This window comes from Aedes albopictus, chromosome 3 (assembly GCF_035046485.1).
Source record: "Aedes albopictus strain Foshan chromosome 3, AalbF5, whole genome shotgun sequence".
NCBI lineage: Eukaryota > Metazoa > Arthropoda > Insecta > Diptera > Culicidae > Aedes > Aedes albopictus.
In genome coordinates this window covers 53939631-53955359 of record NC_085138.1, presented here as the reverse complement: position 1 = coordinate 53955359, position 15729 = coordinate 53939631, and the positions used below count along the sequence as shown (strand labels likewise).

At 38.1% G+C, this 15729-nt stretch overlaps 1 protein-coding gene across 1 annotated transcript in view; it reads right to left on the bottom strand.

The window, feature by feature from the left end:
• Positions 1 to 15729, bottom strand: part of LOC109411327 (dipeptidase 1) — a 911905-nt gene that overhangs the window by 28777 nt on the left and 867399 nt on the right. Inside the window, exon 9 of the mRNA XM_029870619.2 lies at positions 4668 to 4752. Coding sequence (XP_029726479.1) covers positions 4668 to 4752 — 85 coding nt within the window. The remainder of the gene's footprint in view (positions 1 to 4667; positions 4753 to 15729) is intronic.

Below are 15729 nucleotides of genomic sequence, written 5' to 3'. Positions count from 1 at the left end.
ATGGGATTTTTTTTAGAAATTCTTCCATCAATTCTTTGAAAATTCCAGACAAGAATTCTTCCAGGAAATCATCCTCGGATTTCTTAATAAAAATCTATTCCCTCAGAAAATCAAAAGTTCGGAATTCCTCCAGAAATTTCTCCACTCTCTAGAAAATCTGCTTTCAAAATTGCTCTGTTTTTTCAGAAGGTTGCTTTCAAAAACTTTATTGAGATTTTTTGTAGAAATTTATTTTTTTTTATGTAGAATTCTACAGTGCGAGAAATAAGTATAAAGACAGAGCCGTTTTCCATACAAAATAATCATGTTTAGGGATCAAAACCTCGTTTTCTAGCGATTCGATTGTTATGGAATTGTGGCTGCAACCTTAAAATAACTATATTTTTGGCTAGAAATATAAATCATCATCCATGAAAACGTTTATATCGACTTTTAAGATTCAAATAAATATAAAGACACATTTTTATATGGAAATAGTGTCTTTATATTTATTTGAATCTGAAAAGCCGATATAAACGTTTTCATAGATGATGATTTATACTTCTAGCCAAAATTCTAGTTATTTTAAGGTTGCAGCCAAAATTCCATAACAATCGAATCGCTAGAAAAAGAGATTTTGATCCCTAAAGATGATTATTTTGTATGGAAAACGGCTCTGTCTTTATACTTATTTCTCGCACTGTATGAGTTCCTCCTGAAACTTCGCCGAGAAGTACTTTAAGGCTTTTCCGGGGAATTTCTCTAGGAAAAATTTCACAGATTGTTTGGAGATTCATTCGAAAGTTCTTTCTGATTTTTTTACAAAAAAGATACTGGAGTTTTTTTTTTAAACATTCCATTCTTCGAGACACTTTTCGCTCGGATTCCTGCCGATATTCGGTCAGGGATACATTTAAACATATCTGCAGAGGCATTTTCTGAGTTTAAGTTATTTCTTCAAGAATTTTAGTGCGAGATATTTTTTTCAAATATATTTCATGGAGTTTTAAAGAAATTTATCAAAAAATTGCTTTAAAAATCCTACAGAGACTCTTACGGGAATTCTTCCAAAGGTTCCTTCAAGAATCCCATGAGAAATTTCTTCTCGGAGTCTTGCAGAAATTCCTACACGATTTTATATTGGAAATTGCTCCTGTGGCTCCGTCAGAAATATCTCCTGGGATTCCTTGAAAAAATCACGTAGGAATTGTTCTTCCAGAGATCTTTTTCAGCAATTGTTTCACATATTACGCGAAAATGCCTAGATCAATTCGGAAAAAATCTCTATTGGAAATTCTTGAGTAATACCTGGATGGTTGTCTGAATCTAAATCCCTTCTCAAAAAACTCCTTATTATAGCTCTTCCTTATTATACAGGGATGGCCAAAATGTTTGGGATAGGCAACTTTTTTTTCTCTCACAAAAAAGTTCAACATGCTATAACTTTTCATATAGTGCTTAAAAAAATCTCAAATTTTGACTGTTTGTCAACCTATTATATGTGCATTATTGGTACAAATTTGGGCTCGATTGATTAATCTTTCGCAAAGTTAGAACCGTTCGGGTAAAACACTATTTTTTAGACAACTCATTTTTGAGCTGTCATATCTCGGAAACCATTAAACCGAATTGAATGAAATTTTGAACGTACACTAACAATATACAAGTGCTTCACAAACTATTAAAACATAGATACTTTTTGAACGTTGGAAAAAGTTATCATGGATTGACACTTTTTGGATTTTTTCTCGAAAAAATGTAATTTTTTTACGTCAATGTCAATAAATTTAAGTGTTGATCTCCAAAGATTTTCCATTTCTGTTCTCAAGTTATCTTGAATCAGATATATTAGAGCCTATTTAGATTAAAGGAAGAACACTTTTAGTAATTTTTGTGTGGTATTGTAAATTTGACTTATTTTCCTCTATATGGGTAAAAATTTCAACCCGGTATAACTTAATTTGCCGTGAGAAAATATTACAGTTTATAACGTTGTTGTTGATAAACGTTAGAAAATTCATTCAATTCGGTTCACTGGTTTCCGAGATATGACAGCTCAAAAATGAGTTGTCTAAAAAATAGTGTTTTACCCGAACGGTTCTAACTTCGCGAAAAATTATTCAATCGAGCCCAAATTTGTATCAATGATGCACATATAATAGGTTGATAAACAGTCAAAAATTGAGATTTTTTAATGCACTCTATGAAAAGTTACAACATGTTGAATTTTTTTGTGAGAGAAAAAAAATTGCCTATCCCAAACATTTTGGCCATCCCCTGTAGGTTCCTAGAAATTTTTTAAAATTTCTGGAGCAATTCTTGGGGAAAACTCCTGGCAAAGTACCTGAAGAATTTCCTTTCAGATACCTCCCTAATTCTTAGAAAAAAAATCACGAGAAACTTTCTGAGAAACTCTAACTAAATGTTATTTCAAGGAAAAAATGCTGAAGATATTTCTGAGAGAAGTCCAGCAGGTATCTGTAAATTTTTGCAGATTTTTGCAGAAATTGCCAGTGAAGATACTGGTGAATTTCCTGTATAAATCCATCAATATACTTGCAAAAGATCCCTGGAGGAATTGCTGAAGAATTCATAAAAAGAACTTCTGGAGATATTCATAGCAGAACTTCTTAAACAATTTCTTCAGGGATTATTCCATAAGGAGAAATTTCTGTAAGAAATCCTGAAAGGAATTTCCTAAATTTATGTCTTGGATTTTCTTTGGATGCATTTTTCTAGGAACTCCTTCCGAGTTTATTTCCAGAAGTCTTTCATTGATCCTTCCCGATTGTATTTTAGGAAATTCTCCTGAAATTCCTGCGTGGATTCTGACAATGATTTTTTTCTGGAATTTAATTTGGACTTGTTCCTACGATTGATTTTACTTCCTTTCCTTTTAATTCCATGCGTGATTCTTTTAAGAATTTCTGACAGGATTCAGAAATATTCACCGAAATTCCATCAACGATTCTTACCGGATGTCTTTTATTGATTTATCCCAGTATTCCTTCATTGGTTTCTCTTGGGATTTATTTAAGATTTGTCTCTCAGGTTTCTTTCACGGATTTTTCCAGAAAGTTCATCAGGGATTTCTCCTGGATTCTTACTGGGTTTTCTCCCGAGATTTCATAAGGGAATGCTTCCTGGATTTCTTCAGAAATTCCTCCGAAGATTCCCACATTGAGACATCCCGGGATTTCTTTATTGATTTCTCCTGAAAATTTTCAATAAATTTCTCCCGGATTTTGTCCGGGATTTCTTCAGCGATTATACCCGGGATTCGTCACGAGTTTTTCTTATACTTAATACATTGCTTGTCACACTTTCACAACAGCCTCCCCCCCCCCCCCCCCTCTAAGCGTGACGTAATTTTTGGATCACCCCTTTCGGGATTACTTCATGGATCCTTTCCGTATTTTCTTAAAGATTTTTTTGTCAGGGGTTCCGCCAGGATTCTGTCAAAGATTCGCACCAGAAATCTTTCTGGAATTCCGTTCGTTATTCCTCCTTGGATTACTTTATTGATACCTCCCAGGATTCCTGCAGGAATCATTCCTCCTTGATTCACGGATTACTTCCGAAATTACATCAGGGATTTTTGAGGAATCTTTTGATAATTTTTCTAGTAATCCTGTCGGAATTCCTTCAGGGAATGCTTCATTATTCTTTTCTGGAATTCCTTCAAGAATTCGTTCAAGATTCTCGCTGGGACTTCTCTTATGATTTTTCAAGGTTCTTTTACGGGTAATGGAATTCCTCCAAGGTTTTTTTCAGATGTTATCCTGAAACTAGACTCCTTCAATTATTTTTTTGGGATACCTGGAAAAATGTTTCAGGTGGAGAGGAATGGTATTCTTCGAAATTGTAACGAGTAATTTATCTTGTATGGGAGAACAAGTTATAATTGACAATCATGGTTACTTGGGTCATTCAAGATTTTTTTTAGAACTCCACCATTGAATACTATATTTTATGGAATCAAGTTTCTTTTATTGGAACTGTACTTTCGACAAAAGTTTTGATAACAAATTTATTCAAGGATTAGAATTGCAAGCCTCCTTGAACGTTGAGAAAAATCAAACAGCGCCTTCAGAATCCTAATGGGACAGACTCTTTAAAGATAGGTCTTCCAAATATTTAAAAAGAATGAATTTCTCCAATTCAGCTATTGCTCCATCCAAAGTCAAACTCCTCAACAGATGAGTCCCCACTCAAGTCGTACAAAGGTAAATGACTTGAACAATTCCTTCGACTGCCATTTAGCTTGCACCAGCATCCAACCAACCAAACCAAGCCATTTCACGTTCTCGTTCCAACAATAACGGTCAACATTTGCTCATCATCGGGTGTGGTAGCTAGGTAGGGTATTGTACCATTTGGGCAGGTGTACCTATTTTTGGCACTTGCCGCTATGACTAAGTCAATTTCAAACCGATTGATTTGAATTTTTTGTAGGGTTAGGCACGTACAGTATCTAACTCTATACAAAAATTCAAATCAATCGGTTTGAAATTGACTTAGTTATAGCGACAAGTGCCCAAAATAGGTACACCTGCCCAAATGGTACAAGACCCTACCTAGGTACTCTTCAGAAGGAGAACTTCAGTGATGATGGTACAACACACCAGCCCAGCACAGATGTGACGAAGAAAACTATCCGAAGAAAATTTAATATAAATTAAACTTACCGACAACATCCTTGAGGGTTGCCTTCTCGCCACAACTAACGAAATGTGGATAGAATGCAACCATCACCAGGCCACCGTTGGCAGACTATTGTGTGTCGCACAGTTGGGTTGGACGTCGTCGTGTTGCAGATGTGGGTCCCGGTGCGACCGGTCATCGAAAGTCAGCAACAGCAGCAGCAGCACACACATATGGTGACGGGTGCGAGATGTCCATTGACCGTTGTCCATCCGAAGGGCCATTGTGAACAAGATGTCGACGATGTCCACGTAGGAAGCAGCATTCGGTGTTGTTGTTGTCATCGTTTTTGTGTTGTGGTGTTCAAGGTTCGTTTGCATGCAGCAGCCGAGTTGGGAAACAAGATAGGAGAAAAGTTGCGCATTAATTCCTTCGGTAAACCACAAACTAGCTGTGGGAAAGCAAAAGCTGCTTGACGCTAAAGGGGAGGAGGTTATAAGATGATCAAATTGATAATATGGTAGCCTTACGATAACACCCCCCAGCAACCCATTTTCAAAATGCTGGCTTTACTTTAATTTACATCCGATTTTATTTCGAAACAATCCTCCGACGATCATCAATTGGTAAAAGTGCAATATGATTATTCCCATACGAAGCCAAGCACGGTACTTTGGGCAGGGCATGTCGCAAGGTTGCCGGACCAAAAAAGGTGTTGTTGGCCACAGACCCGGTACGTACACGAAAGTGAGGAGCACAACAAGCACGATGAGTGAACCAACTATGTAAAAAGTTGTCTGCCAAGTACTGGGCATGCCAACTGTAAACCGAGTATTGCGACGCACTATCTTTCAACATGTGATAAAGGTGATAAAGTGCAAATATCTGTAAGTATTTATAAGTTTGTACTTGTTGTCCTGTATATTGAAAAGTATACTTTCAAAAACACTCAATGTGCTCATTTAACCTCACCTCCCCTCTACACCGTAAAAGTGGCCATTAGAGAACACCATTTGCCAGTCAGCCAGCCAACCAGCCAAAGGATGTCCCTCGAGCAGCCCGCAAAGTTGCCTATTCTGCGGTGGAGGAAAAAATATTCCAACCGATTTTAATTAATTTCTTGTTTTTCTTTAATCATCTAACTTCGACTCCGGACCGGCGGCGGCGCGGGCGGGCAGCTGTCAGCGCTAGGAGTCGTCCGGTGGCTACTGAGGCTGGCTGGCTGGTGAGAAGAGCAACATAGAATTTCATCAAATTATGCTAATTCTGCGCACTCTATCAGGCACTCCGGATCAGGCAGCATGTTGTGGGGGGTTTTGGACGGATGTTTACAGCGAGTGCAGGTGGTGGGGGAAGGGGTGTTATTTGACCACGCCCCCGTTAGCCTCGATGATCGAGGAATTATAATAACAGCAACTTGTTTATGGAATATAAATTAGCTGATGAATGCGGGATGATTCAAACACAGACCTTAATTATGGAAACAAATAGTTTGATGAGTTTAGTTTGAGATGGGTGGAATGATAATAGTTTATATGGTGTTTATTTTTGAAGTGATGGATGTTTTTTGTATAGATGAATATTTTCCCACTGAGCAGAGCTCCTTAGATTACCGGTCAGACAAAGGCCTGAGTGTCCTTTGCTGTACGTAGGAGTCGTCTCCAGTCCAGTGCGGTCCATGGCTGTGTGTATCCAGTTCCGCACTCTGTACAGGGTCCGCAAATCATCCTCCACTTGATCGACCCACCTAGCTCGCTGCGCATCACGTCTTCTTGAATCGGTCGGATGACTCTCAAGAACCATTTTAGTCGGGTTGCTATCCGACATCTTGATGACGTAACCCGCCCACCATAGCCTCCCGATTTTCGCGGTGTGGACGATGATTGATTCTCTCAGCAGCTGATGCAGCTCGTGGTTCATTCGCCTTCTCCCATCGTCCATCTGCACTCCGCCGTAGATGGTACCCAACACCTTCCGTTCGAAAACTCCAAGGGCGCGTAGGTTCTCTGCACGTACAGTATCGGACAATAAAAATGCACCAAAGCCGTTTTCCCATACAAACTAGTCAACTTTGGATTGCCATATCTCAGTTATGTCTCAACCGATTGTTTTCATTTTTCTGTGACGAACTACAAAACATTTCAATTTTCAAAAACTATTGAAAAAGTTCAGTGATAACTATTGATACAAAAGTTACAGATAGGTTGAATTATGACAATAAAAATGCACCAAGACAAAAAAATGTGTAGCCCAAAATGCTGAAGTCAGATAGCTATGGTGTCTTCAGCAAATTTATTGGTCATCACACAAGAAACAATTTTGCCGAAGACACCATAGTGATTTGACTTCAGCATTTTTGGCTACACATTTTTTTGTCTTGGTGCATTTTTATTGTCAAAATTCAACCTATCTTTAACTTTTGTATCAATAGTTATCACTGACCTTTTTCAATAGTTTTTGAAAATTGAAATGTTTTGTAGTTCGTCACAGAAAAATGAAAACAATCGGTTGAGACATAACTGAGATATGGCAATTCAAAGTTGACTAGTTTGTATGGGAAAACGGCTTTGGTGCATTTTTATTGTCCGATACTGTAGAGTCCAATTTTCGTGCCCATAGAGGACTACCGGTCTGATCAGCATTTTGTAGGTATTTAACTTCGTGTCACGGCGAACTTTGTTCGATCGTAGAGTTCTGCAGAGTGCAAAGTAAACTCGATTCTGCCACAATGCGTCTCTGAATTTGTCTGCTGGTGTCGTTGTCGGCAGTCACCTCACAAGTCTAAGTACACGATTCCTTAAACCGCCTCGATTTCATCACCGTTGATAGAAATTCTGGATGGTGGACGCGGTGATTCCTCTCTGCAGCCCTTTGCCATCATGTACTTTGTCTTCGACACGTTTTTTTTTCGTCCCCTGTTGGGGACTGCCACACACGTTAATGACGAATCCGATTCGCCTGGTTTCACTCTTTAGTCGGATGTACGTTTCCGCTATCGTCTCAAATTTACGAGTAATAATATCGATATCATCAGCGAAACCAAGCAGCTGAACGGACTTCATGAAAATCGTTCCACTCGTGTATATCCCCGCTCTCCTAATTACACCCTCTAAAGCAATGTTGAATAGCACATGAATGAGCATCACCTTGCCTTAACCTTCTGCGAGATTTGAAGGGACTCGAGAGTGTCCCTGATACTCGAACTACGCACATCACTCGATCCATCGTCGCCTAGATCAATCGTATGGGGCTGTCCATAAACCACGTGGTCATTTTTTTGGGACTTTCAAACCCCCCGCGTGGTCATTTGTCCATACAAAATTTTTAATTTGTCCATACAAAATGATCATCGGCCGAACCCCCCCCCCCCCTGACCACGTGGTTTATGGACAGCCCCTATCAGTTTATCCGGGAATCCGTATTCGTACATAATGAGGCTTTCCACGAAGCAGCACGAAAAAAAATCAATTTTTTTAAATTTTGCATTTTTGATTTGCATAAAATTTTGCACAGCTGTTCTAATCAATATAAATAACCATTTTTTCATATTAAAACTTTTTATTGAGTCTCGACTTACTTTCAAATAGGGCCTATGAAAAAATGGAACACATGCAAATGAAAAATCATATCTCTGAAACTGCTTATTTGATCGGAAAACTGTCTTCGGCAAAGTTGTAGATTAATAAATGGTGCTCTCAGAAAAATACACATTGAAAAAATTATTTAGTTTTTCTTCTAAAAAAACTGAATTTTGTTACTAAAAATTAAATATCTCAAAAAGCCATTTTTTTACCTGCGTGATATTTTGTGAGAATAAAGTTCATTCTGTTAGCTACCATCTGTAGAAATTTCATATTGGTAAAAAAATGTACAAAAAAGTTATGGCACTTTGAACATTTTCGGTTGTGTGTTTTTAGAGTGTATGACGAATTCACGCAAACTCGCCGTAGGGGTTTGGCAAAACTGTCTCAGAATCCGATGGAATTTCTTAGGTTTAATGACTATGTATTTTAAGGCAAGATTGCACACGTTGTTTTTTTTTATTTATCTAGACTAATATTTGAAATGGGCTAAAGTATTTGACCGTTTTTTACTCAATATAACTTAAAAACCGACATTACCTACAAAAACCCAAATTAATCCACCTAGAGGTGATAGTGCCTTTCTCGTCGTATATGTTCTCACGATCTTTCCGTCGACGTTAGTCAAAGTGTTTCTGAATCCTGATATTTTTTAAGAAAAGCAAGCATTTTATCAAAGCCATCATTGAATTGACTTAGAACTTATTGATGGCACATACTCCGACGTTGTGTTCAGCGTAAAAGCAGAGCTGAATAAGGCCGGAACAAACCTCATTTTCTTCTTTTGTCAAAATACTCGTTGGCTCGCTAAGGGGGAGGAAAATAAATAATAAATGTATTTGACGAAGAAATACCCAAACAATTTGGCAAAATCTATAAACTCATCGGATTTGTTAAGGAATTTTCTGTGCAACTCTAATTTCACCATGAAATTTTAAATTTTTTTGAATTTATTGTTGTCCCCCCTCAAAATGTTGAATTTTGACCAAAATTTTCCGAGGGGGCGGTGACATAAGAGAAAATCGAAATTTGTGTCAGCCTAATATCAGATTTCTCAGTTGACTGCTTGAGTACCTTCACTAACATTGGGAGCTGATCAATATCAAGACGATACTAACAAGCTAAGATATAACTTTTTACACATTCACAGATCACTTTGCGGTCTTCGATAAAGTTTTTTTTGCACATTCTAGGTTATATTTTATTGACCGTTAAAAACAAGAACGTAGTGAGTATAGTGAGACGTCTGTTTGTATGTGGGTTCAATATGTCAAGATTTTGTTCTCTTACACATATTTATCGCTTGTATTGATTTTATTTACTTTCGTAGTTCCGGCGAAGCATCAAACGCTGGTTGTGCAACCCTACCAGTAGTCTCTAATGTGGTATGAGCCTATTTTCAGGTTATTAAAAAAGCCGTGATGTGATGTGTCGCATGGTACATTTGGTTACTTTCCGGAACAGGTTCCGGAGCACCACCGGGTCTCCCAAATATAGTCTGAGGCAATATCATTGCTAACGTACATCAGGTTACCTAAAAAAACCACGATTTGATTTATCTTATGCATGGGTACAAATCACTTTTACATTTGACCACTTCCAGTGGGACACCCAGAACTAGTTTCGAGACACTACCGGTTGTCTAAAATATGGTCTTACGAATCGATCATCTTGTTATCAAAAAAGGGTCTCCAGTTGGCCTAGTGGTTAAGGCTATGAATCGCCAATCCGGAAACGGCGGGTTTGATTCCCGTTCCGGTCGGGAACATTTTCTCGACTTCCTGAGCATAGTGTATCATTGAACTTGCCTCACAATATACAAATTCATGCAATGGCGGGCAAAGAAAACCCTTCAATTATTAACTGTGGAAGTGCTCTAAAGAACACTAAGTAGAAGAGAGGCAGGCCAAGTTCCAATGCGAACGTCGAGCTATAAAGAAGAAGAAGAAGAAGTTACAAAAAAGCTGCTATTTGATGTACTGTCAAACCCCGCGTATTCATCACTCTTTAATAAGACACTTTTTAACTTGTACCCCGCTCATTCGAAATTTGTTGAATTAAAAAAATGATCAAATGTCTCAGTGTAATACACTGTAAATACGAATGATACGATATTGTGATGTTACTTACACCCGCAGTGGCTCCTCGTGCAGCTGCTACTTCCGAAAGTTCTAATTTGGTGCATTCCGACACCTGATCCGTTTGGTGATCAACCGCAGTGAACCTCGGAAGCCAACAATCGTAAAATGTACAAGCTATCAATTCGTACCCCCACAATATCTGTAAGATTTGTGTTCAAAAACAAATCATACAAACTAAACAAAACTAAAATAGAGTTAGTTTATCGAATTGAAAGTTTACACAGGTAATTTGACAGCAATCATTGTCGAATCAGCGTGATTTTATGGTACGACACGCATGGATTTGATTCAATTTCACATTTACAACTTTCGGTTCACATTTTACCACTTACCGATTGTCCTGATGTGGTCTTAGACTAGTTTCATGCAAATTAATAATCAGTTCTCCTAAAAAGTCGCAGATTGATGTAATGCATGTATGGGTTTGGTTCATTCGTGCATTTCGCCAGTTCCGGCGAGGCACTCGCATCTGGTTCCGGAACACTACTGACCTGAGACTATTTTATTGCTGACCGTTCTTCGCGTTATCGAAGAAGCTGTTATTTAGTGTGCTGCGTGTATGCGTTTGGTTTTTTTTCTATATTTGACCACTTCCGTCGGGGCACCTGGAACCGGTTTCGGCACACTATTGGTTTTCCAAAGTATGGTCTATGATTTTTTTTGTTAACCGTTCATCAGCTTACCTAAAAAGTCATTAAATGTGTCGAATTAATGGGTTTGGTTCTCCTTTACATTTGACCACTTCCGATGGGGCAACCGTAATCGGTTGCGGAACACTACCGGTTGTCCCCATGGGTTTGGTTCCCTTTTATATTTGGCCATTTCCGGCAGGACACCCGGAACCGGTTCTGGATCACAACCGATTCAGATATGTTCTGAAAATATTTTCCTGCTTACTGTTTATCATGATATCAAAAAAGCCACGATTTGATATGTCCCTTGCATGGGTTTAATTAACTTTTATACTATGCCACCTCCGCCGGAACATCTGGAACCGGTTCCGATATGGTCTGAGAATGCTTTCCTGCTAACTGTTCATCAGGTTATCGAAAAAGTTGTGGTTTGATATGTCACATGCATGGTTTTATTTCAATTTTATATTTGGCCACTTCCGACGGGACACCCAGAACCGGTTCCGGGACACAACCGGTTCAGATATGGTCTGAGAATATTATCCTGCTTACTGTTCATCAGGATATCAAAAAAGACACTATTTGTTATGTCGCATGCATGGGTTTGGTTAACTTTAACACTTGGTCACTTCCGGCGGGACATTTGAAACCGGTTCCGGAACACTACCGGTTCCGATATGGTCTGAGAATGTTTTCCTGCTTACTGTTCACCACGTTATCGAAAAAGCCGCGGTTTGATATGTCGCATGCATGGGTTTAGTTCACTTTTATGTTTGGTCACTTCCGGCGGGACACCCGGAACCGGTTCCGGGACACTACCGGTTCAGATATGGTCTGAGACTATTTTTCTGCTTACCATTCATCAAGTTATCGAAAATGCCGTAGTTTGATGTGCCGCATGGATGGGTTTGTAGCGTTTTCATATCTGGCCCCTTCCTGGGGTACCGGTCCGGAACACCTAAATGGCCATAACTCCGGAACGGCTGGACCGATCTGAACCATTTTCAATAGGAAACAATGGGACCAGATTCCGCGTCGAATGAACCGTCGGTCAATAAAATCGGTTGAGGTTTACTGCCAAAAAGTGATGTGAGTTTTTTTGTACACACACATACACACACACACACATACACACACACACAGACATCACCTCTATTCGTCGAGCTGAGTCGATTGGTATATAAGACTTGACCCCTCCGGAGGCTCTATCAAATTTTCGTTTTTGGAGCATTTTAAGACTTACTTGAAGCGTGCGAGTTTGGTGATGTACATTAAGTTACAGGCAAACCATTTCCATTATCGATAGATATAATGTCAATAAAAGACAGTGCACTGAACGCCTGATCGAAATCGACTGAGAGGCGATACGTTCGCGCCCCAGTTCGACATTCAGGTATCAGAAGGCCGGCTCCTAGACACGTTATCCTCCATTTGGGACAATTATGCCCTTTTTCCAAAAATTGGCGAGCCTCAAATAATACATGCAATCAAATCTTGTCAACTTCGCGAGTGGAATGATCAAGGAACTGGGTACGCTATCGATGGCTGTATTTGATGAAAGTTTCGTCACGAATGAGATGATCGTCATTCGATTTTAGGACGACTGCCGTACGACTGATTCGTCATTCCAAAACACGATTTTGACAATTTGGGGCGGGCTGGATGATCTCCCCAAATGGTTCCCTTGTTCAGAGGGAAACTTTAAAACGTCAGGACATGTTGCCATTATCATACTCATACATGGTTCGTTAGTGATGGGTGACAACTTCACGCTTTTTTTTGCATATATGCATAGCACGTTAACGCCGCTCTTTCGTCGTCGTCATTTTCTCTCACATTCTCTCTTACTTTCGTTCTCGTGGTGTGCTGCGCTGCGGCGACCGTCGTCGCGGTCGTCACGCACCAACAGCCTGCTTAATCAAATTACACCTGTCGCTCGGGTGAAAAATGCTGGTCCGGAACACTAAATTGGCCATAATTCCGAAACGCCTTGACAGATCCGAACCATTTTCAATAACAAACAATGCGGTAAAATTCCGGTTCGATTCGAGCTATAATCCGAAAAATCGGCCAATGGGAAGTGCCTTAAAAGTGAGTGAACTTATCTTGTTCACAGACACACATACATACACACATACAGACATCATATCAATTCGTCGAACTGAGTTGATTGGTATATGTGACTTGACCCTCCAAGCCTCCTATCGAAAATTTTTTTTTGAGTGAACATATAGCCTTTCAGTTCACTTAGGTGAACGAGAAAGGCAAAAAGTTATGTGTTATGTGACTGTTGCCGCAACCACTGTGTGGTAGGTCAGTCGATTCACTTGTGAAACAACCGGCTCAACTTTGCGCGCGAATAAAGCACCCCATATACAATATATGTCACACAAAGGAAGATCCATCCGTATTGTAACAAATTGATCAGTTGTAGTCACGCAGTAAGTGGCAGTGGTTTGTTAGTTTCAGCAATCTGTTAGCAGTTCTATCAGTAGGAGTCCGTCAGTATTGTTTATGGGGGAATTTGATTGAGTAGGAAGAATACAGAAATGTAAGTTTGTAACATATTTGTAAAAGATACTGAATTAATTTGAATAAATTTATAGCTTTGAAGCTGCCTAGTCCAGCAGCTGCAAAAACTGTTTTCGCCCCTAAAATTACGCCAACAGGTGACTTTTAGATAATCATGTGAACTTTCATAACATTGAAAAATGTCAATACGCTCTAACCGTTATGTGTCCGACAAACTTTTTGCTTTTTTCTACACCATGCTTTTTAAATGGGCGCTGGGTACCCGGGTACCCTGTCGGCCACATAAGGGTTAAAAGTAAAAAAAAAATGCAAATAAGAAAAATTATTTCAATTTGCAAAACATGACATTTTTGTAATTATTGAAAATTTTACCATATATCGCAAGATGGGCACTTTTGAAGAAAAGCATTTCTGAGGTACCGTGATTTCGGATAAATTGATCAGTGAGGTGAAATTGATCGACGTGATGGTCATTTTCATTTGTTAAAAATATTGCTTTAAACTTAAAAGAATTTGTAGAAAATGACCATCATCCGGCTAAAGAATTATTGAATGATGTGTTACATGTTTTACAGTCAATTAGTCACATATTTCCGTAATTGCGTGTTTGGCGAATCTCAAATACACTTCCAAACTTTTGTTACCGTGGATGTATCGCACATGTAATGAATATTCGAATGGATGCTTTTAGCTGCCAAGTATTTGCTAAACACGATTTCATAATCAAAAATTTTATGAATATTCAAATTTATACATAAAATTGCACTTTTCCGGAAGTAATCACATTTTCAGTATGAAAAGTGCATACTTTAAGGCGTTTTCATGAAATTGATTAAATATAAAACTTGAATAATTAAAAATTGAGAAAACTCGTTAAAGTTTTGCGCAGCATTTCGCATTCTGGGATTGTTAATTCAGGTGGAAAACATATTTTTGGCACATGCAAAGGTATTTCATTCACTGATCAATTTCATCCCGAAAGCAAAATTATTGATTTTTTATTTTAAATGATATTTAATTATTGCTATAAAATTATTTGTAGTAAAAGTTTCAATCTCGTGACTGATGAGAATCGTGGTCGTACTTGTTTATTGCTTTGAGTTTGACTTTCCTTGGGTGATCGACTGTACGTTAGATGATATCTTTAATTGGCATTTCAGTCTGATTTGGCCAATCAAAAAGAACTATATGTTTTCTTAACCCGACGTTTCGGTCCTTATTGGACCTTTTTCAAGGATTCTGTAATGTTTGAGTTTGACCATATCGCTGCATTCGAAATCACGGTAGCATCAGTAGAACATTTTTGACAGTTCCTCCCCTCTTAAAGTATATTCTTCCATACCTAATTGAAGGCTCCTAGCAATATCATAAACTTCCCCTAAAATGCTACGTCATTAATGGACGGTTCCTAACAACAAATACTTCATGTCATCATTTTTCCGTGTTTCTCTTCGGTAGAAAACAAAAGTTTTTATCCAGGGCGTTTTTTACAGATATTTTCATATATTAAATTAAACATAGCTCCATATGTTTGATTCACAAGTCCATCTAATGCAAAGTATTTATTTTATTCTCTTATGAATAAGAAAACTTTTAAGTTGAAATTCGACTTCTGGTTGATGTTCTGAATTTCTGTGTAACAGATCTGGTGTTCTGGTTCAAAAGAGAATCCTGAATCATATTCTTTGTATTGGATAGATTTATAATTGAAACATGTAAAGCTATGTTTAATATCAATATGTGAAAATCCACGTATAAAAATACCCAAAAGTTGGTTTGACCCAAAAAAAAAAAACATTTTGTGTTGGGTTAGATTTAGATAATAGCAATTTAATTACTTTGATCCATTTTGAATTCTATTCTTAATGGTTGGTGTGGGGTTTGGTTCTCCGAAATAGGATTAATTTAATTTCGCAAATGGGCATGTATTCCAAATTGACTTCAATTTATTTTTTAACTTTTTTTAGCGTGATCGTTTTTTTCAATATTTCAATTTTTTACTTGAAAATTCACACAAATTCCTTAAAGTCACACATACCACACTTTTTTGTAGGTCATGTTATTATTAAGTTATATTAGTATATAAAAATAGTCAAAAACTTAAGCCCTTTTCAAATATTAGTGTAGATAAATTAAAAAAAAAACAAAGTATGCAACGTTGCTTTAAAGTACATAGTCTTCATACCTACACAATTCCATTGAAATCTGAGAGGGTGCTGC